This window comes from Thamnophis sirtalis, unplaced genomic scaffold (genome assembly GCF_051295495.1).
Source record: "Thamnophis sirtalis isolate CommonGarterSnake01/CBP01778 unplaced genomic scaffold, rThaSir2_p1.2 scaffold_1, whole genome shotgun sequence".
Lineage (NCBI taxonomy): Eukaryota > Metazoa > Chordata > Lepidosauria > Squamata > Natricidae > Thamnophis > Thamnophis sirtalis.
The window spans coordinates 24989456-25010783 of record NW_028261381.1 but is presented as its reverse complement, the minus strand read 5'-3'; the positions used below and the strand labels follow the sequence as shown (position 1 = coordinate 25010783).

Genomic DNA, 21328 nt, shown 5'->3' with positions numbered 1-21328 from the left:
ATTTTCACGACCATAAGCCGCACCGGATTATAAGCCGCAGTATCAGTTAACGTTAATTTTTCAAACTTTTTCCATATATAAAGCGCACCGGGTTATAAGCCGCATGTTTTTTTTTGCAATTACTAACGAAATTGCAACCTGCCACTCCTCACACTCCGCACTACATGATACACCCCCCCCCACCATTCGTCCAGTAAGGTCGGGGAGGCGTTGGGCAGAATTGGGAGGGAGATTTTCAAAGAAGCGCACCAAATATCTCCCGCGAACTGAATCGGCTTTAATAAAGCAATTACCTGCTCAGCTTTAGTTCCCTTTGTGAAAGTTAGAATCCGCAGCTTGAACCCGAGAAACTATTAATCCTTCTCCCATTAAGCGCTATTCCATCGGACCTCCCCATTAAAACCAATCGGAGGAGAAAGCCTGGGCGCTGGGGAGGGAAACTGCTCAGACGGTGGAAGGGACGGGAGGCGCGAACGGAGAAGAAAGCCTGGGCGCTGGGGAGGGAAACTGCTCAGACGGTGGAAGGGACGGGAGGCGCGAACAGAGAAGAAAGCCTGGGCGCTGGGGAGGGAAACTGCTCAGATGGTGGAAGGGACGGGAGGCGCGAACGGAGAAGAAAGCCTGGGCGCTGGGGAGGGAAACTGCTCAGACGGTGGAAGGGACGGGAGGCGCGAACGGAGAAGAAAGCCTGGGCGCTGGGGAGGGAAACTGCTCCATATATAAAGCGCACTGGGTTATAAGCCGCACTGCCGGTTTTTGATCAAATTTTAGGATTTTCAGTGCGGCTTATAGTCGTGAAAATACGGTATAATTTTTATATAAATTATGCAATAATAGTATAGTACTGTCTGGAATAAAAATAATGTCCTGGTTAACACCATCATCCTAATCACTAACCTACAACCCAGCAACGACAACTGGAGTTTCCCCCCCCCCCCACTTCAATAATGTCTTTCTATATTTTGAGATAATTATTCTGAAATAACATACAGTTCCATATTAGTCAATCTAAGCTCAAAGTATTTAACCTTCTTCTCAATTTTAAAACCCGCTTTATTCATCGGGGTTTCTCGATCACACAGTCATATTCTTAACTGATATTTTTCTTCTTTGCTTATTTATTTTAAATCCAGCTAATGCATTAAAATCTCTTGATTTCTTTCATTCATTAAATATTCTATATCATTCTTGGCTTCTTGTATAATTGAAATTAAAGCATCAGCAAAAGACCCTATTTTATAAGTCTTTAAATTTTCAAGCCTATTGTTTTCTCATCCTGTCTGATATCGCTCTTCAAAACTTTTAGAACTAAAATAAAAAGCAGAAGTGACAAGGGACATCCTTCTCTACAGCATGATCATAAGTGTGTCTAGCTGACTGCAAGTTTTTACTTCTAAGAAATACATTTAGACTTGGGGTACAATACTAAGTAAGAACACGCCATGTTGTATGTTGACTAAAATATACCCAGACATTTGCTCACAAAAATAAAGAATAACTTATAACATGAATAGGATTCTTATGTTGTCTTAGAAGATTACTTTTGAATCAGTAGTGGATTTCTGTATTGTACTTCTTGCATTTTTTCCGCCACAATTAACGTTTGGTATCGATCCAAATCATCTGCGATTAGTAGGATCTTTTCACTTAACCTAAAAAGAAATGCAGATATATTTATATATGCATATGTTTCTGATAGAAAACCTGCCTGAGCATTCAGAGTCCATCATTCTTTTAAAACATAGTTTGCTGATCAACCAAGAACAAAGTTTCACAAAAGAAATTTTCTGAAAGACATTGAAAAGTGTAGAAATTCAGATGAACAACACAAGTTAATTTTCCGCAAATAAAAAACTGAAATTTTCAAGTCAATGTTTATTAGGGATTTTGACCTGACAGCAATGTGAAATATTTGATGCTGATTTCGTGTGTGCAAGTGTGTGCCTACTTACTGCTCGACTTACGAACCCCAATTTGGTCCAATGTTTCTGTTGCCAAGTGAAACATGTGTTAAGTCAACGTTGCCCCATTTTATTATCTCTCTTGGCACAGTGAATCACTGCAGTTGTTAAGTTAGTAACGTGGTTGTAAAGTGAATCTGGCTTCCCCATGGATTTTGCTTATCAGATCACAAAAGGTGATGACATGACCCTGGGACACGCCCACTGTCGTAAATATGAGTCAGCTGCCAAGCATCTGAATTTTGCTCGTGACCATGGGGATGCTCAATGGCTGTGTGAAAAATAATCAGTCACTTTTTACAATGCATTGTAACTTTGAACAGTCACTTAAGGAAATGTTTGTTAGTCGAGGATTAGTCGAGGATTACCTCTACTTCCCAGCCTAGCCTACGTTTTTCTATTGCCTGAGAATCTTCCATCTCTTCAACTACTGTGTTTCCCAAAAAATAAGACCCAACCAGAAAATAAACCCTAGCATGATTTTTCCAGATGCTCATAATATAACCCTATCCTTTCCCCAAATAATCCCCAATTAAGACCGTGCTTCCCCTCCGTGCCTCTACATCTGCCTGCTACTTGGAGGGCCAGCCCAGTAGTCGCTCAGACTCACCTGCACAACCCAAGTGCACCAGCCAAGGGACAGGTGGGCTACCAGACACCGTTGATCTCTGCGTGATCACTGCCTCCTGTGCTGGCCAAGCCCCCTCCTCCCCCCCCCCGAGGCCTGACAATCTTAATTGGAGCTTATTCTGGGGGGTAGGGTTTATATTACGAGCATCCTGAAAAATCATGGTAGGCCTTATTTTCTGGTTGGGTCTCATTTTCAGGGAGACATGCTAGTACAATCCCTGTCCAGCCAGCATAAGGTCAATTGGAAATTAGAAATCAATTGTAAATAAATATGCGCCATGCATGCAATACAACAGCATTGCTTTTATTTTGAAAGCAACTGTTTTCAATTTACGTATTTGCATGAGTATGTGCCTATGTACCTTCACGGCCCCAGTTTCTCATTAATTGCCCCCACCCCACCCCGTCTAGCATATCCCAAAAATATTTATTAACAATGAGTGAAAAATGGAAACATCATAGTCATTCATCCTGTAGGAACGACGACTTTAACACCCCAAACACAAATATTTTGCCAACTAAGACCATGTCATAACAAGTTTTAAAAAATAGCAACATAAACCAACATGATTAAAGAAATATTTTTAGATATAATTGACAAAGTTCCACATAATTTGTGGTCATTTGCAATACCTGTGTCAGGCCTGCAGCCATATTTTCTTTTGGGTCTTTGGCTTGCCACACTTTCTATTATTCTGCTATGCATTTTCTATTGTGGGAAAATGGGAGGGGGATTGTAAGGAGTCACATACTATGTAGCAAAAACAAAATTCCTTCTAGAGAGCCAAGGTCATCCTGACCAGAATTGGATGGGTGGAACTACCCGCATGGCAGTGGGAGATTGGACCATGTGATGGGCTTGTGGGTGTGGGGGCAAGATCTTGAACTTTCAACTGGGTGGGGAAACCAGGAAGCTTTCAGATTCGGGTTTTCCCAGATGTGCCAACATGGCTCTCTTAATAAATTGGAACTTAGAGCAATACTTTGCCTTGGACTCTGATTTACTTTTGGATGCTATTTGGAACTCTGACATTCTGCTTGTGGAAACGCTTTTCAAATGCTGAATGTGCAATAATATTTGAATTAAGATTTAAAAGAAAAAGAAGAAAATGGGATATTTGGTTTTGGTTCAGAGAAGGGAAGGATAATTCTCCTGCATACAGGCAGTCATCTATCTAGAAGCTGGGGCTGCAACTTGCAAAGAATGTAATTCCTTATGAAGATAATTCATTAATACTTGACATTTTGATTTCTTGGTTTACAGCCTGTATTTATGAGGAAATAAACTCTCAATAGCCACAGTGTACATGTAACTCATAATTTAAACTTTCACTACTCTTAAAAAGAATGCACAAATAAATCAGCAAGACAACAAATACACTTACTCTTTTTGCATCTCTTGTTGTACCATGGGTGCAAGATGAATAAACAATTGCATGATATTCAACGGACTACTGCAATTGTCCTTAAGTTCTATCAGCTTTTCTTTGGCAAGTAATCTAAATTCAGTGCTGTTGAATTGTAAATTCTGGTAGAGTCCAAGAATGATAGAAATGTCCTCAACCCGTAACTCTTGTGAATGCTGTATAAAAATGCTGTTACATTTTTTCACCAGCGGCCAGTGCAGAAAACCGACATTCCGGAGAAACTGTACAAATCGCCTGGCGTCATTGACTGAGATGTTTGTTCTTTCAAACAAGCCTTCTGCTTTTTCTATTAACCGTTTTTTAAAATTCCATGAGATAACAGAAGATATGCAGTTCATTACAACGGACAAAGCCCTAAAAAAACATATTTAAAATTATTGTGCTTATTCATTTCATCAGAAAATCGAACAATGCTTAAGAAATCAGCATTGAGTAAAGAGAAAAAGGGAGGGTGGTTTTAAACAGGGCATATTAGAGCATTTATGTTAACTACTTGAAATTGGGGGCAAACAAATGTTACGTACCGTATTTTTTGGAGTATGACGCATCTTTCCCCCCCCAAAAAAGAGGGTGAAAATCTGGGTGCATCTTATACACTGAATACAGAATTTGTGGCCTCCTGAAAACCCGCCCCCTTCACAAAAATGGACATGCAGAGGGTTGGGAGGCCTGCAAAGTGCTCCAGGAGGGCAGGGACGGCAAAAACGAGCCTTTTTTTATTTGTTTTTGCCCCCCCCCAGCCCCCAGGATCACTTTGCAGGCCTCTCAAACTCTCTGCATTATCACACACACAAAAAATGAGGCCTGCAGAGGGATTGGGAGGTCTGCAGCGTGCAAAAACTTTTTTCTTTTAATTTACCTCTTCAAAATCTTGGTGCATCTTATACTCCAAACATATGGTAATAAAGTTTTTGCCTTTCAGCAATGCTGTTCTTCTTTTAAAAGAAAGCCACCTGTCAAATTATTTCTCCTTATTATGAAGACCGCAATGCTTGCAGGCAAAACAACTGAAAGCATTCATACGTAAGCTCAAGTGGGATAGTAGATAAGATTGCTTCACGGAAATTAAGCTTCAATGAGCTTATTCAAGGGGGCTTATTTCTGAATAGATATGTGTGGTATAAGATGGGTTCCCCAACCCCCAGGCTGTGGACCAATACCAAGTCCTTGAACCATTAGAAATTGGGCTGCATAGCTGGAGGTGAGCAGCAGGTGGGCAAAACCGTGCATGCAGTTTCTAAGGATGTAGGTTGCACGACCCTCTTCCCACCCACCCCCAGTCTGTGGAAAAATTATCTTCCATGAAACTGGTCCCTGATGCCCAAAAGGTTGGGGACCGTTTCTATAAGAGATTGACTTGAAAAGCAATGTACTCCTACTTCAAATCTCAAGGCTATCTTAGCCTCAGCTCAGCTGCATACTTGCTACTGAAATAATAATACTGATTTACAGGCAAGTTTACATATGGTTAGGTTTAGGGTAAATAATTCTAGAAACAACATCCCTGGTAGCTAGACAAGATTCAGCAAGTTAGGAAACCCAAAGCCACGTAATGCTTTTCTTATAACATCAGCCATTCCCAACTAAAAAGCAAGCAACTCCTTCATTATTGAAAAATAAATCCCACCAATCAACAAATAGAGACATTAAATCCTACCAATCAACAAATAGAGACATTAACTCTTATTTTAAATTGCACTTGGAAATATTTCAGGCATTATATGCAGCTCTTGACTTATGAATGGTCATTTAATGACTGCTCAGAGTTATAATACACCCCAAAAAAGTTACTTATGATTCGTAAGTGTAAGTATATTGCTCCATCCCCACAGACACACGATTGCATTTTGCAGATACGTGATTCCATTTTGGGTCCTTGGCAACCGAGGTGGCGCAGTGGTTAAATGCAGCACTGCAGGCTACTTCAGCTGACTACAGTTCTACAGTTCGGCTGTTCAAATCTCACTGGCTCAGGGTTGACTCAGCCTTCCATCCTTCCCAGGTGGGTAAAATGAGGACCTGGATTGTTGTTGGGGGCAATATGCTGACTCTGTAAACCGCTTAGATGAAGCGGTATATAAGTCTAACTGCTATTGCTATTGCTATTTATGGCCAGTTGCATCCCACAGCGATACAATTGCGTTTTGCAATTTATTTATTTATTTTGTCATTTTTTTGAGAAAATACACCCATTGGATAAGCGGGATTTGGGCTTTCGACCACATTAGTCTCTTAATTGCCATGATGTCTTGCTTAACAACTGCTGTAAATATGGTCATAAATTTGAGTTCAGTCATGTGGTGACTCAACTTACAACCAAAATTCCAGATTCAATTGTAGTCATAATAGAAGGATCATCTGTATTTAAAACCTTCAAACTATGTTATCCCCACAACAGAGCACGTTCAATTATACATTAGTTCTACAATGAGCTAAGTTGAGAATATTCTCTACTAAACTAGTATCAACTACCCTGTTTCCCTAAAAATAAGCCCTCCCTGGATAATAAGCCTAATTGGGCTTTTGAGCACATGTGCTAAAACAAGCCCTCCCCCGAAAATAAGCCCTCCCTGAAAATATTGCAACACAGCAGCAGCCATGAGATAACCACGCTCACTGCCTCCTGCGCACCTCAAAAATAATAAGACCTCCCCAAAATAAGCCCAAGGGCTTATTTCGGGGGTCAAAAGGAAATAAGACCCTGTCTTATTTTCAGGGAAACACAGTAGTTGATACTAGTCAATACTAAACTTCCTTCCCGGCGCTTTTAAGATCTATGAGTTACAATGTACACCCAAAGCTGTATTCGTGTCAGAAATTGTTAATTATTAATTCTCTCCATTTCAGGGGTGTCAAACTCACGTCATCACCATGTGATGTATCGGGACTTCTCCTCCCCTTTGCTAATCCAGATGTGGACATGGCCATTATGTGACGCATCTGGCCCATGGGCCGGGAGTTTGACAAGTCTGCTCCATTTAATCTTTAAAGACCTGTGAATCTATGGCTAGAATCTTTATTAAATAAAAATTACCTTGAATCCTGTATGGAATCCAATTTCTTATCTGCCATATCAGCTATGTCACCCATGAGTGGACTATGATGTAGTTGTTGTTCATGTACACACAATGCAAATTTAGAGAGCAGAGGTGGAGTCAGTCTGAGGATAACAAAGAGAATAACGTTACTGTGTCAAAAGGCTACAGATAAACTAGGTCAATTTTCACTATTTCTCCATGAGTACCCTATACATATCCTAAGGAGAAATTTGCAGCTTAGAAACTTAATTAAGTAAAGGTAGAAAAGCCTTCCAGAAAGCATTCAATAACTTCAGGGTATAAAGCAATTGGAATTCGTTGTCACCATAAATTCCAGTGCAAATATCCACCTACTTCCTCTCTTTAAGGGATTGCAATTAAACTTAAGATTGGTTCAGATCCAGCATAAATCCACCCTAAATATGCTGGATGCAAAGCACTAGTAGTCCTCAACTTACAACAGTTCATTTAGTGACTGTTCAAAGTTACAACGGCACTGAAAAAAGTGATTTATGATCATTTTTCATGCTTATGGCTGTTGTGGCCTCCCATTGTCAACATGATTTACATTCAGATGCTTGACAACTGACTCACATTTATGATGATTGCAGTGTCCCGGAGTCACATGATCCCGTTTTGAGACCTTTTAACAAGCAAGGTCAATGGGGAAACCAGATTCACTTAACAACTGTGTCTCTAATTTAACAACTGCAGTGATTCACTTATCAAACGCGGCAAGAAAAATCATAAAACGGGGAAAAACTGACTTAACAAATTTCTCATTGAACAATACACATTTTGGGCTCAACTGTGGTCATAAGTTCAGGAGTACCTGTACATTTCCTGCTTCAGATCCAAATACTGCGGAACACTAGTATTTGAAGCTGTATAGTACTTCAGATTTAATTTGGAAAAAAAGTTGCAGACTGCACAGGACTACGAATAATGCCTTCCTACAGTTTCTGCTTACTTAACTACCCTGTTTCCCTGAAAATAAGACCTCCACAGATAATAAGCCCAATCGGGCTTTCGAGCGCATGTACTAAGCCCTCCCTTGAAAATAAGTCCTCCCCGACACAGCAGCCGCCATGAGGTGACCACACTCACCGCCTCCTGCACCTCAAAAATAATAAGACCTCCCTGAAAATAAGGCCAAGCGCTTATTTCGGGGGTCAAAAGAAAATAAGAGCGTGTCTTATTTTCGGGGAAACACAGTAGTTACTCACAATTGACAACTTACAAACATCAGAGCACATCCTTCACAATCCGTAGCTACTGAGGACATATTTTTATTCCTCACAGCAGAGGACAGGGTTCCTCAGAATGAGCAGCTGGTTCTTTCTTTGTCTCTTCCTCCCGCTGAACTTCACCACCAAATTTTTGTTTGATCTCCTTGTTCATACACTCAGTTTGGACAAACTCCAGTGAGTGAATATGGAATTCAGAATTGCTGTCTAAAGTTACTAAGAGTATATTTTAAATCAATAACTACAGTAACATAATTTTATATTGATAGTTTCTACTTTTAATATAATAATCCATGAAAATTTATCTAATGTCACAATTTGAACCATCAGCGTTCTGTGAGACAAGAGAAAGCATTAAAAATATTGCTGCTAGTGCTAATTTTGTGAGATTTATTCCAAGCATGAAATATTGACTTTCCAATTAATAGGAAAAGGAACAAACAGATAAAAAATATACTTACTCATTTAATCGCTTCCAGCCTTCTATAACCAACTCTTCTACAAGTGAGTCATGGGCATCAACATCAAACCTTCAGAAGGAATAAAAAGTGAGCCAAACAAATTGTCATAGATATTTTAGAGTTAATGAAATCTATATACTGAGATCAACAAATTGTAACTTTGTAGCATATACTGTATTTATTTTTGTTACACTACCTACATACATACATAGTACACAAAATTGTCTGCTACAACGTCCTACCTGTCAACAACTACTTTAGCTTCAACCTCAATAATACAAGGGGAAACAAAAGATACAAACTCAAGGTAAATGGCTCCAAACTCGATTACAGAAAATACAACTTCAGCAACACAGTAATCAATGCCTGGAATCCCCTGCCCGGCTGTTGTTACAGCCTCAAACCTCCACAGCTTCAAACTATCTACCGTGGACCTCACCCCATTCCTAAGAGGTCCGTAAAGGGGGTGTGCATAAGCACACCAGCATGCCTACCGTCCCCTGTCCTACTATCCCCATTTATTTATACTCATTTCCTTTGTTCATGTCCATGTTTATACTTATACCTGTTATCTTGTACATATTTAACAAACTAAATAAATAAATAAAATACATACATACATACATACATGCCAGTGGTGGGTTCGGCATCCCGTTCCAACCGGTACGGTTGGAATGGGCCTGGTATTGTTGTAGCAGATTGTGGTTTGTAATCTACTTACGAAAGATCAGGACTTGAGACCACGAAGGAAGAGAAACAGGTTTATTGGATGCAACAAGTTCAGCGTGTTCACACACCAACATCTGAACTGACCTGAGCTCTGCCCAGGATCCTACTTTTATGCCGTGTTCCATAAGGTCCATTCTATTAAGACCACCTAACCTGGCCAGCCACTGGTGGGTTTACCTGTGCAACCCATGCTGTATCAGTATCGTCCACATGGACGCGTGCAGCGCACACGTGTGCATAGCGTGTGCATGCTGCTTACTGTCTCCGTGATGCTCCAGCTGCTCAGCGGAGCGTCACGCATGAGCTGTATGCGCCGTGCGTGGAAGCACGAAAGACTTAAAAGACTGGTAAGGAGCTCAGGCAGGCGGGCCCTCTGGAGCACCGTACCAGAATGGTATCCGGTGCTCTGGGCAGGCTCCAGTACGCCCGTACCAGGGCGTACCGCCTGCAACCCACCACTGATGCATGCACATATTATTGTTCTGTATTTTGTGTTCTAAAATGGCCTTATGGCTAAACAATGAAATATTATTAACGGATTAATGTGCCAAAGATGGAGAGAGTGCTACTTTCCTCTTTTCAAAATATACTTTTTAGCAACCATTGACGGTTTCTGAATTCCGCCCAACCCATATGTAAAATAGTTTTCTAACTGTTAATAAATTAAATTAAATGTAACAACTTAAAAATATGCAACAAAACTTGTTGATATTCAGCCTTGTGATGAATATCAAAATCAGTGATGGATATTCTTTTTTATATACTTATGGAACAAAGGTGATGCTGGAGTTCTATTGCATTTTACTCCAGGAGCATTTCTCCAATTTTAAAAACTGATCCTAACTTTTATGTGGCAAAGGTAGGGCGCTGTACTTTATTTTGATTACACCACTGTTTTTTTCCTTTGGGTTTTAAAAAAATGCATATATACAATCTATTATAGCTGCTATATAATGTGATTTTTATGATTGCTAAATTGAACTTTTAAGAAGTTTTTTTTTAAAGTATGAATTTTATAAGCAAATTTTAACACTTAATACGTTTGCCTGTGGAACAACAGGATATTTCCCTATGGGTATATAAAAGTGATTCATTCTTAAAAATAAAATCAGACAATAAAACTCTGTAGAGATTCTCGGTCATTCAGGTCGTGGTTGTCCCAAAGGTGCTTTTTCAGGAGGCAAATTGACTTTCTCGTTTTTTTCTTTTGAAGACGTCTTCGGGATGTCTGAAGAAAGTCCAGTTGCCTCCTGAAAAAGCCCCTTTGGGGCAACCATGACCTGGATGGCGGAGAATCTCTACGGACCTTTAGTTATACAATTTGGGATGAACACCCTTTGAACGGTGTGGGAGTAGGAATGGATTTTCAGAAGAAAAATTGTAGACTGCAGGAACCAGAAGCACTACTCAGGTAACCCTGAGGACACAGATAAACCTCCAGGTGCTTCAGAGACCCTCTGAAAGGATGCAGATTACCTGCTGTCTGCAAGGAATATAAATCCTTCCGTTCCCCAGTATCCTGTCAGAGCTAAAGAAGCTTCTTGGATGAGAAGCAAAACTTCTTCAAAAGAAAAAAGAAGAAAGTCCAGTTGCCTCCTGAAAAAAAGCACCTTTGGGACAGACAATAAAAGCTATGATTGAAATTAAATATCATGCTACTTACCAGAGCATGCTATATAACACATCTATCAATGCTTCATTATCCATACATTCAATCTTATTTTCTGCCAAGATGCGAAGTACAAAAAACTGAGAATGACTTCTTATGTAAGTCATGGTTTCTGAGGACCAAGGTCTCTTCCTTTGCACCTGCACAAGTTTCTTAATTGCACTTTTCACGTGTTTTTCAGAGAGTCTGGCTCTGTTCTTGGAAACAAGATTGAACACTTGGTGTTCATTTGTAAAGTTATTGAGTTGATTCAACAAAGTGTCGCTGCTCCAAGTTCGACAGTTAAAACATCTTGTTGCAATTGGAGAAAAACGTCTTAGGCTAAGCATATTTGTCATTTGGATGGGTTTCTTCTTCCAAGGGCACTCAGGACTTCTTTCTTCATTTCTGACTGCCACAAGCACACATTAGGGGAAAAAAAGAAATGTTATTTGCAGATATAACACTTTTTATTTCCTTTACCATATAATATGAAATGACTGTAGGAAGAATAAAAATGTAAAATTATTTGTCTGCCAAGATATACTGTTTCCCTGAAAATAAGACCTCCCCAAATAATAAGCCCAATCAGGCTTTGGAATGCATGTGCTAAAATAAGCCCTCCCCAAAAAATAAGCCCTCCCAAAAAATATTGCAACACAGCAGCAGCCATGAGGTCACCATGCTCTCCACTCCTGTATCTCAAAAATAATATCTCCCAGTAAATAAGGCCAGGTGCTTATTTTGGGGGGCGGTGGCAAAAGAAAATAAGACCCTGTCTTATTTTGGGGAAAACACAGTATTTCTTATTAATAAGCCCCACAATGCTTTAATTAAATACAAGATACTCTTATTCAGACTATCTATAAAAACTATAGTGAGAAACCATTTTGTTTTCCTCCTATTCTTATGCTTATTCTGGCATAGCAGTGAGGAGGAATTGAGTGAGTTTAGCATAATTTGGAAATTGACTCTAATTTGTCATGAACTCTAACCACGGATAACCATACAATTATGTTCCTATGTCCCTGTCATCTCATTCTAGGTATTCCAAATGGAGGCATATGATGTATTCTATTTTCCTCCATCAATTGACACAGCCCTTCCTATTAGGTAGAACTAAGTCTGGGTTTTTCATTATTATCATTATTGATTCAACATATGGGGTGCTGTATCAGTCAGGCTTCCACAACTTACAAAATAATATTCAAGAAGATGCCCAGGTTTTTAAAAAAGTAGTACAATTAAAACATCCACCATAAGGAAAAGATATATGAAATTAATTCAGAACTGTGGTAAAACTGAAAATACAACACAACTCATCACAAAACCAAATATCCACAACGATAATGCAAAATGGACTTGAAAACATGAAATTTAAAAAGCCAAAGTAAAAAAAAAAGAATACTCAAGGTAATAATTTTACTTTGAGGATTTGGGTGAAAGTTAATCGTTTGCTTAATTAATGTCATCCTCTTTGCCTTTCTACCATTATTACAACATTTTGCCTAGCCTGAGGAAAAACAGGTATCGGCTAGCTCCCAGGAAGAAACGGAAGCATCAATGAGAAAGCTTTAAGAGCAGGTTTCCATGACAGGTGGAACCTATTGAGGCGAGAACTATTAATGAAATACTAATCTGGTTGTTCACTCCAGTCAAGCCAGCAAATCTAGGGCAATCCTGTTGTAAGACTCTTCTCATCTTATACAACATCCCAGTCAACTTTTCTGCTTCATCCAGTTTTTAAAGAAATGAAGTATTTGTGATACTTAAATGAGGGTGGAGTAGGGTGACTCCCTATACCTTTGCTTGCCATTCCACGTCCCTCATTTTTGTGTGAGGATTGAAAACAAGTGGCATCATTAGATCAGCCCTGTTTTCCCATCTTCTTCAACCTCTCATGTTTAACTCCAAAATTTTTGTGTGGATCCAAATTACCAAAATGATGGCAACTTCTAAGAAGCAGCCATGTGGCCCAGGGATGCATGGCCTGACTCTTTCCCTAACATGAGATCCAGAGTTGTTCAAAAGGTAAGTGTGTGATAGGTGACAGGCATGCGGGGAATAGGCACAAGGCCTGTGGGGTCTCCATAGAGCAGGATGGGATGGGGGGGGGGGAGCCAGGGGGTGCTGCAGTGTTCCTGTGGTCAGTTTTAAGAGTGAATGACCACAGGGAAACAGCAGCAGCTGTAACTGCAAAATGAAGTTGTAAGTAGCTTTGGGGGGAACCTGTCATAAATTTGAGTTCCCATTATATCTCAAGGACTACCTGTACCCTGATTCGTTTTAGCTACAGCTGAACGCAAGGTTGATTTGAAAGGTATGCCAAATTCAAAAGTAACACAACTTTCCATGTTGTGCAAATGGCGCTTATATTCAGAAATGTGCATTTAAATCAGATTTTCTTGGCTGAAGTGAACTCCAAGAGATCATTACCAAAGAAGATAATCTTACTGCAGGATGGATGAAGAGCAGATTCCTTCACAATTACGGAACAATATTTTTGTTTTCTGAGATGAATAAAATAAGTATGGCTACTTTAAAGAACTGCAGATGGCTGCTATGGCTGCAAATTCAAAATAAAGCATAACTCTGGTAGATAAGAGCAGGAGACAGTTGTCATAATTAAGAAAATCAAGAGAAAAATATTAGTTTGGTCATTTCCTTGATTTAAAGCAGATGTTTCCAATGTGCTGCCTACCTGTGGTGGCACAAGATCATAAAGTTTTAACTTTATACACACATATAATATTAATTGTACTTACATATAGACAATTCCTCTACCCTCAATGCAGCCCCTAGGCAAGCCAAAAGGTTGGACACACCTTACTTAAACCTTGAACCACCACAGCATCCAAATTAAAATACGAACATACATGATATTTCCCAAATGATGGCTGGGTGATTTTAGAATAAACTTATAAAACCTTAAGGAATTAATGGCTTATGCTTTTGTTAGTTATAAACCGAGGCTTAAAAGAGAATCAGATAAGAAACAATTCATCAACAGTCAGCACATTCAATATTTTTGTAATAGCATTTATCATTTTCATATTACACCAATTATTGTAAAAATATGATATTTTAAAACATTTATTTTCATATTCAATAGCCTTCTTACTGCCAAGCTCCTCAAAGTTTCTTTGTGACACTCCCTAGTGTGTATTTTTTTTTAAACCGTTTATTTTCCAAATGTTTGGAAATTTTATTCTTCCAATAAGTACACAATCTGCAACTGTACCGAGTACCGTTGCACGAAGGCAATACAGCGCTTTTCCAAAAAGCTGGCATTTCAACAAGGAAGCATCCCATGAAAAAGACAAGACAGCATCTGAACCAAAATCTTTCCAGACAACTGCAACGTCTTTAACAAAGACATACGTATTTAAAGTAGGCATAAGAATTCCATCACCATCTTAAAGAAAAAGAAGAATACAGCACTCTCTCTAATCTAAGCAGTTAAAAACCACCTTTGGCGATGGGAATTACGCAGAAGCGGGGATACGACCTTTTGACACGATGCACTGGACTTCTTCGCGTGTAACGAAGCACATTGCTTGAGATCTGGAAATCAATACCTAGCTGAACTCTGCACAAACCGCTGAAATTCTCCCCTCCGTGGGATGCAAGACACGGCAGCCCGCCTCTTCCTCCAGGAGCAAATTAAACCCATGCGGTGTCCTCCGCGCAGCCATGCTGCCGGTTAGCAAGGTAGACGCCCAGCGAATGACCCGCCGCCGGCTCCTCCTCAAAGATCACGTGGTGCAAAAGCCATTCCTGGTTGTACGGAAAGCCTCTCACGGAACCCCACCTAGAGTACAAAAAGCGCCTTGAAAATCCCGGGCCCCGTATCCGGCCGTTTTCCAATAACGAACTTAATTGTACTTCCTCGGCTTCCGTAACTGTCTATTTCAATGCCCGCTCAAAAGAATCTCGTCCTGTCCTCCATTTCCCGGCGTGCCTCGCCGGCCAAGCTCGCTGCCTTTCGGGAATTGTAGTCTTTAAACGGAGGGACGCTTGGATCTCGCAGGCGGGAATTCAGACGTTGGTGATGCAAAATAAATAAATAAAGGCCAATTTCTACTTCTGCCTGTGCCGTATCTTGATTACTAATTTCTCCGATTGTTATGAGCCTCCCAGGATCGTGAATTGAGCGGGATAAAAGTTGAATAAATTTATTAGAAAATTTATATTGCCGCCTATTCGCACATGGCGACTCAAGGCGGCTTACAGGAATACAAAAACTATTATTTAAAATTATTAATAATTAGTTACTAAATTGTTATTGTTATATCTATCATACAAAGTGATTTATTAAAATGTTGGGAGATGTTATCAAATTTGGCAGAGATAGAACTTAAGGTTCGCGTTCCGTATGACAACCTGAATTATTAACTCGTTATTGGAAAGTTACGTAGGACACACACCGGCGCGTGAAAGGGAGATGTGGGAAATAGTAGAAAGGGTGATCAAAATCAGTGACTATAATTGTCCATCCAAAAGGAGGGACCGTGAGCTTTTATTATGAATAACTGTGCTGTCAATGGTGTTGAAATATTACTTCCAGGTCCTGTCCAGCCGAAAGCCTAGGTAGGACATCCTGTTCCAGTGTAGCTTAATCCGTCTAGAAATTGATATGTACAATACCGTTTTTCCTACTTTAACAAATCTAGTCAATATCAAATTATATTGATTGTTTCTTGACTGCTTATTTGTACCCTATGATTTTAAGTGTTGTACCTTATGATTCTTGACGAATGTATCTTGTCTTTTTATGTACACTGAGAGCATATGCACCAAAGACAAATTCCTTGTATGCCCAATCACACTTGGCCAATAAAGAATTCTATTCTATTCTATTCTATTTTAGTGGTGGCGTAGACATTAGCAGTAAGAGCGCCGTCATGTCTTGGCTTGTCGGCCTTGTAATGGCACGGGGCGCCTTGAAACGCTCCTCTTAAAACTGCCACCGGGAATATGGTTTACTAGTCGCCGAAACAGAAAGGCGAGCGAAGGCCATCCCTTCGCTTCCTTCGGCGTCGATTCTGAGACAAGCCAGGCCGGGAGCCCGCCAAAGGCAGCGTCCCTAAGAGAGCGATTAAAAAAAACAACGGGGCTCAGCTGCGGAGCGGGGATCTTGAAGAGCCTTCTTTGACCGCCTTGCTGAAGCGCCAGGTGGAATGACTTTGCCGCCAGAGCCTCAGACTCTCCTCCAGCACGTCGATACACACACACTCGCATGCACACACATACACGCGCGCGTGCCCGTGCTCCCCTCCTTTCTGCCCGCGCCAGCCTCCAGCCGCTCCGGGTTTCCCGCTTCGTCCCCTCCTCCACTGACGCAGTCCGTCTGCACCAGGTCCTAACATGGCGGCGGCGAGGTGGTGAGGAGCTCGGCCGGAGGGAGGTTTGAAGGGCCGCGGCGAGAAGGGCCGGGTGAGTGGTCAGAAGAGTTCCGCGGCCAAGCGGGCTCCACACGGAGGCATTTTTTTTTTGCGTGGGGGAAGGGAGGATGTCCCTCGGGAGAAGCGCGGAGCGGGCGGGAGAGAAAGGAGGAAGCGAGGTAGGCTCTCGCTCTCTTCCAGTTTGAATCTGCCTCACGCTGACGGGTTGGGGGGGGGAGGTTAACGGGGAGAAGAGGCCCTTCCCCCCCCTCATTCAGAGTCAGTGGCTGATCCTGAGGGCCTCGGATGAGGGAAGCTTCGCCCTCTCCACAGGTTGAGGGGGGAGGAGGAGAAGCAATTTCGCCTTGAATGGCTGGGGGATATAATACAGGGCCTTGGATGGGTGGGAGAAGGGAGAGCCGGGGCGTGTGTGTATGTCTCGGGTTTTAATAGTGATTTGTAGGGTTGGTTTCGGGCAACTTGTGCAAAGGGGGGGACGACGACAAGAACCCGCGGTTCTTCTCTCGCAAGTATTACAATAAACAAAATTAATGCTATTCTACCCCCCCCCTTTTTTCTCCTGTTTTCCCTCCAATTTGTAGAAATAAATCTAGGCTGATTGAAACGTCTTTTCAATGAAAGAAAATAGTCCGTTTCATCATTAAAAAAAACTTGGGGGAAAAAGGGAAGACAGATAATGGGACAATTGTTCCGAATAGTAACCAAAGTAAAAAAGGTTTTTTTTTAAAAAGGCAAAGAGTAAGAAGTGAAATTAACAATGGGAAGAGGAGAAGAACGAAATGAATCAATTTATACCAAGTGGGATCGCACTTAAATAGTCCAGTTCTGTGTTGTTATTCCTTTTGTATTGATCTTCCCACAGTCTACTTCAGGAACTTGCCAACTATTAGTTATCATATGTTCCAAAACCAGCACTTTATTTGAAAAATAGATCTCCTTCATATGTTGCTTATCATTACAATACTATAGTTTTGAAATTCTAAAAAAAAAACCATGATTTTTTTTCAAATGTACAAATTATTATACAGATGTGTACTCTTAAGGATAAGGAGATGATTAAGTAGTACAATTTTGTGCTTTACAGTTGTAACCATTGGTGTATTCAGGAATTTGAAGCATCCAAAAGGCACAGATTCATTTTGCTTTGGATTAACTAAATGAAAGCAAAATTTGGCTCTTTATCTCTACTCTCTCAGTTTTCCTTTTCTTAAACATGTGAAAAATATATATTCAGTATAAGGTATAAGACATTTAATAAAATTACAGATTTGATTATTGATGCAACATTAATTTTTATTGGGATTTTATGTTAGCTTTATTACTTTATAAGAAGGTGGCGAACATAAGAAATTAGGTAAAATACCCACTATCTGTTATAGGAGTTATTGCAGTTGGTTTCTTAAATGTATTTTTAAGGAATTTGTTTAATACTTGTTCGTTGATACAATTGTTTTCATAAGGCATTTGAAAACTGATGTACATGCTCTTTTAAATTAGTATCAATATGGGAATTTGCTTTGCCCCAAAAATTTAGGTAATAGAAGAGAGAATTCAAGAACCCTGTAATTAACGATATGTTTATTGAAAGTTCATTTCATAATGGATTATTCTATATATCATTCTGGATCCAAGGATTTTTTCTTTTTTTCTTTCTTTTTTTGATAGTTTTAAGAATCACTGTATTTCAAGCAGTATTAAAAGCGATTTACTTCAATTCCATTGCTTTGAGTTTGGTAGTTAAATTTGTGATACTAAGTTATTTAGGAAAGCCTAAACCAAACTTTAACTTTGGCAACAATAAAATGAAACATGAGATTCAATGTAAATACATCATATAATAAATACATTTATGAAATAACCAGCCACAACTGGGATAATGTATAAGCTCCTTATTAAATAAAATATTGTAATATTAGAAATGATTTAGAAAAGAGGAAAAAAAACAGTTGAGAGATTGCAGTACTTTTTATTCTGTGTGTTGTTCAGCTACTTTAGTCATTTCAGCCATGGTAATAGCAATGCAATAACAGTTTGGATTGTTACTGCCAGTGGAACTTGGTATATGGTGGTTAATTAGTTTTGCACAAAGAACCTTAGGAACCCAATTATAAAATAAGATAGGGTACTTCCTAACAGTTGGATTCGAGTCATCACTCTGCATTGGGTTTCATGGGTCCTGTCACTGAGCCTCTTTTCCACCTGAGGCGCCCAGGCAGGAGATACCATTGTTGGCATAGCAAGTCACCTGAAATAAACCTGAAGTAGACATGGTGATATGAGGGTGCTAGTAAAAGGCAAATAATGGAGAGCAGGCTATAGTCCTGGCTAATGCAAAGCTACGAGTTGAATCATCCCTCTGCCTGTCAGGCCCAGGTTTTGTATTAAGTCACACTTCTCAGCTTGGAGTTGTGGGCATCAACATTGCAACAAACCCAAATGTCATGGTCTTGTACAATTTTGCCTGTTGTCTGGCAAACATAAATTAGTTGGTCAGATAAATAGAGATGAGGGAGAGAACCAGAAGATGCCAGCTCACCTGGGACCCAAAACAATATGACATCCTTCATTCACTCTGGAGGGTAACAGATTGATGATTTTGGTTGCTCTCTCACTTTACTTGTTACTTGTTAATACCCATTAAAGTAATAAGGGAACATTGCTGCCTTTAGGTATAGATTTCACTTGCTAAGCATGCCATGTTAGGCTTATTCATTTTTAAAGTACTGTTGCCAGCTGTAGAAAATTATTTGAAGGGCCACATTTGGCCTGTGTTCTGAGTTTGAAACTCCTGAGCATTTAGAACTTAATATTTCACTTTTTCCTGTTTAAATATAGCTATAAGGTGAATATAGAAATCATAAAATTAGGTTTCCACTATCATATTTAAAATATTTAACAAATATTCTTTAAAAAAGGAGTAGCTTTTGTTTGTTGAAGAGAACATTTAAACCATACTAAGTGTTTTATCAATCCACTCCAGGCTAATATTGGGGGGAAAACTTTTTTTTTGTAAATGTCAAACTTTTTGTAAAATCTTTTTTACATATAAAAATTTAAAGTTATTTATTTAATGTTGCCTAAACTGAAACATTATATACAAGAGTGAGTAGCATCATTTTGACCATCCAGGAAATTAATGACCTGCTTTGCCCTAATGACAGGAAGGAGTTTTGTTGTCAAAAAACAGACCACTTATTTTTATTTGGCTTCTTAAAGAGTACTGACTTATTAAATGCACGTAAAATAACACATTATGCTAACAAGGTCTCAATTATTTACAGCAGTGGAACTTTCAGAAAATTAAATGTACAAATTTTCTCCCCAAACTCAAACCATAATTTGCACACTTTGCCTGTTAATATTTTTTTAAATGATTCTACTCATTTGCTATAAAAAACAAGATTAGACAGGATTTTCTTTGTGATCCAGCAGAGCTACTGTTAGCCAATGAAAGCTGGTAATAGATACCGAATTTAACCAAAAAAAAAGGGGGGGGGTGCGTTATGAACCTAAATTTTCAAGATTTTTACTACTGGAAGTTAGACAGAAAACCTTTTTCTTCATGCCCTAAAACACGTGTGTCAAACTGGCAGCCCGCAGGCCAGCAGCGTCACATGTAGTTCACGCCCATCCTAGCTCCGCGAAGGGGAAAACATAACTATACGTCATGAGATGGCAACGTGATACTATGAGTTTGACAACCATGCCCTAAAGCAAGTGGTTTGGGATTAAACGTAGTTTTCATTCAAGTCCATATAGGGGTCCTGAAACTTGGCAACTTTAAGACTTGTGGACTTCATGTCCCAGAATTCTCCAGCCCGCTATGCTGGCTGGAGAATTCAGGGAGTTGAAGTCCACAAGTCTTAAAAGTTGCCAAGTTTGAAGACCTCTGCCATATAGTATAAGGAGAATTTGTGCATATAAACAAGTATATCCTAACCTTTAAAATATTGTGTAGTTTGGCTTCTATGTAAGAAAGGCATGGGATCAGGTTACTTGATCGATTGTCTCCGCAATTACATCTATCCACCCCATCCAGTCTAGGAAGAGGGGCATATTGCATGTCCCATCAGCTATAGTATTGTCTTGCAGGACCTAGGAAGAGAGCCTCTCTTTTGGCACCTGCCCTATGGAACATGATTCCCCCTTCCCAGATTGGATTGACCTTTACCTTGCTGACTTTTCACAAAGCCCTGAAGACCCTAGGCATGGGGAGCCAGGAGTGTGGTGGTGCTGGTACAGTGACTATTGTAAACATTTTGATGAATGGCATTGCCTTGGTTGTTTTATGTATTCTGTCATGGTTTTTATATGCTTTCATATTTTTTCTTGTTTTCAAATAGTTGTAAATATAATATTACTCTTTTTTGTTATATTTGTTTTAATTGCTTGTTAGCTGGCAAGAGTCACATATATGAGAAAGGATGAGTATATAAATTTGAATAATAAAAAAGTGACAATGAGAAAGCAAATGCAGGTAGCCCTTGACTTATAGCCAAAATTGAGCCAAAAATTTCTGTTGCTAAGCAAGTCAGGTTAAATGAATCGTGTCCCATTTTACAACCATTCTTGCCATAATTGTTAAGCAAATTGCTGACATCATTAAGTGAATTATGCAATTGTTAAATAAATCTGGCTTCCCCCATTGACTTTGCTTGTCAGAAGCCAGCTGGGAAGATTACAAATGGTGACGCACATGTCCCCAGGACACTGCAGCTGCCATAAATATATGCCAGTTGCCAAGTGCCCAAAATTTGATCACATGACCATGGAGATGTTGCA

General features: G+C 39.7%; 2 protein-coding genes across 6 annotated transcripts in view; one reads left to right on the top strand and one right to left on the bottom strand.

Moving 5' to 3' along the window:
- The window catches only part of FASTKD1 (FASTK mitochondrial RNA regulator 1), a 31987-nt gene extending 17031 nt beyond the window's left edge, over positions 1–14956 (bottom strand). Inside the window, exons 1-6 of one of the 2 annotated variants that reach the window (XM_087709349.1) lie at positions 14612–14956; positions 11157–11553; positions 8765–8833; positions 7053–7178; positions 3977–4372; positions 1542–1652 (exon numbers count right to left, since the gene is read on the bottom strand). In XM_087709349.1, the coding sequence (XP_087565475.1) occupies positions 1542–1652; positions 3977–4372; positions 7053–7178; positions 8765–8833; positions 11157–11500 (1046 nt within the window). In that variant the 5' untranslated portion in view covers positions 11501–11553; positions 14612–14956. The remainder of the gene's footprint in view (positions 1–1541; positions 1653–3976; positions 4373–7052; positions 7179–8764; positions 8834–11156; positions 11554–14611) is intronic. The other variant, XM_087709354.1, reaches the window with a different exon arrangement.
- Positions 14957–16427: 1471 nt separating this feature from the next.
- Positions 16428–21328, top strand: part of PPIG (peptidylprolyl isomerase G) — a 29011-nt gene continuing 24110 nt past the window's right edge. For 2 of the 4 annotated variants that reach the window (XM_087709316.1, XM_087709311.1), the window contains exons 1-3: positions 16458–16577; positions 17128–17243; positions 20639–20782. The gene's annotated coding sequence lies outside the window, so the exon portion shown is untranslated. Of the gene's footprint in view, positions 16578–17127; positions 17244–20638; positions 20783–21328 lie in introns of all 4 variants that reach the window. The other 2 variants (XM_087709324.1, XM_014060489.2) reach the window with 2 other exon arrangements.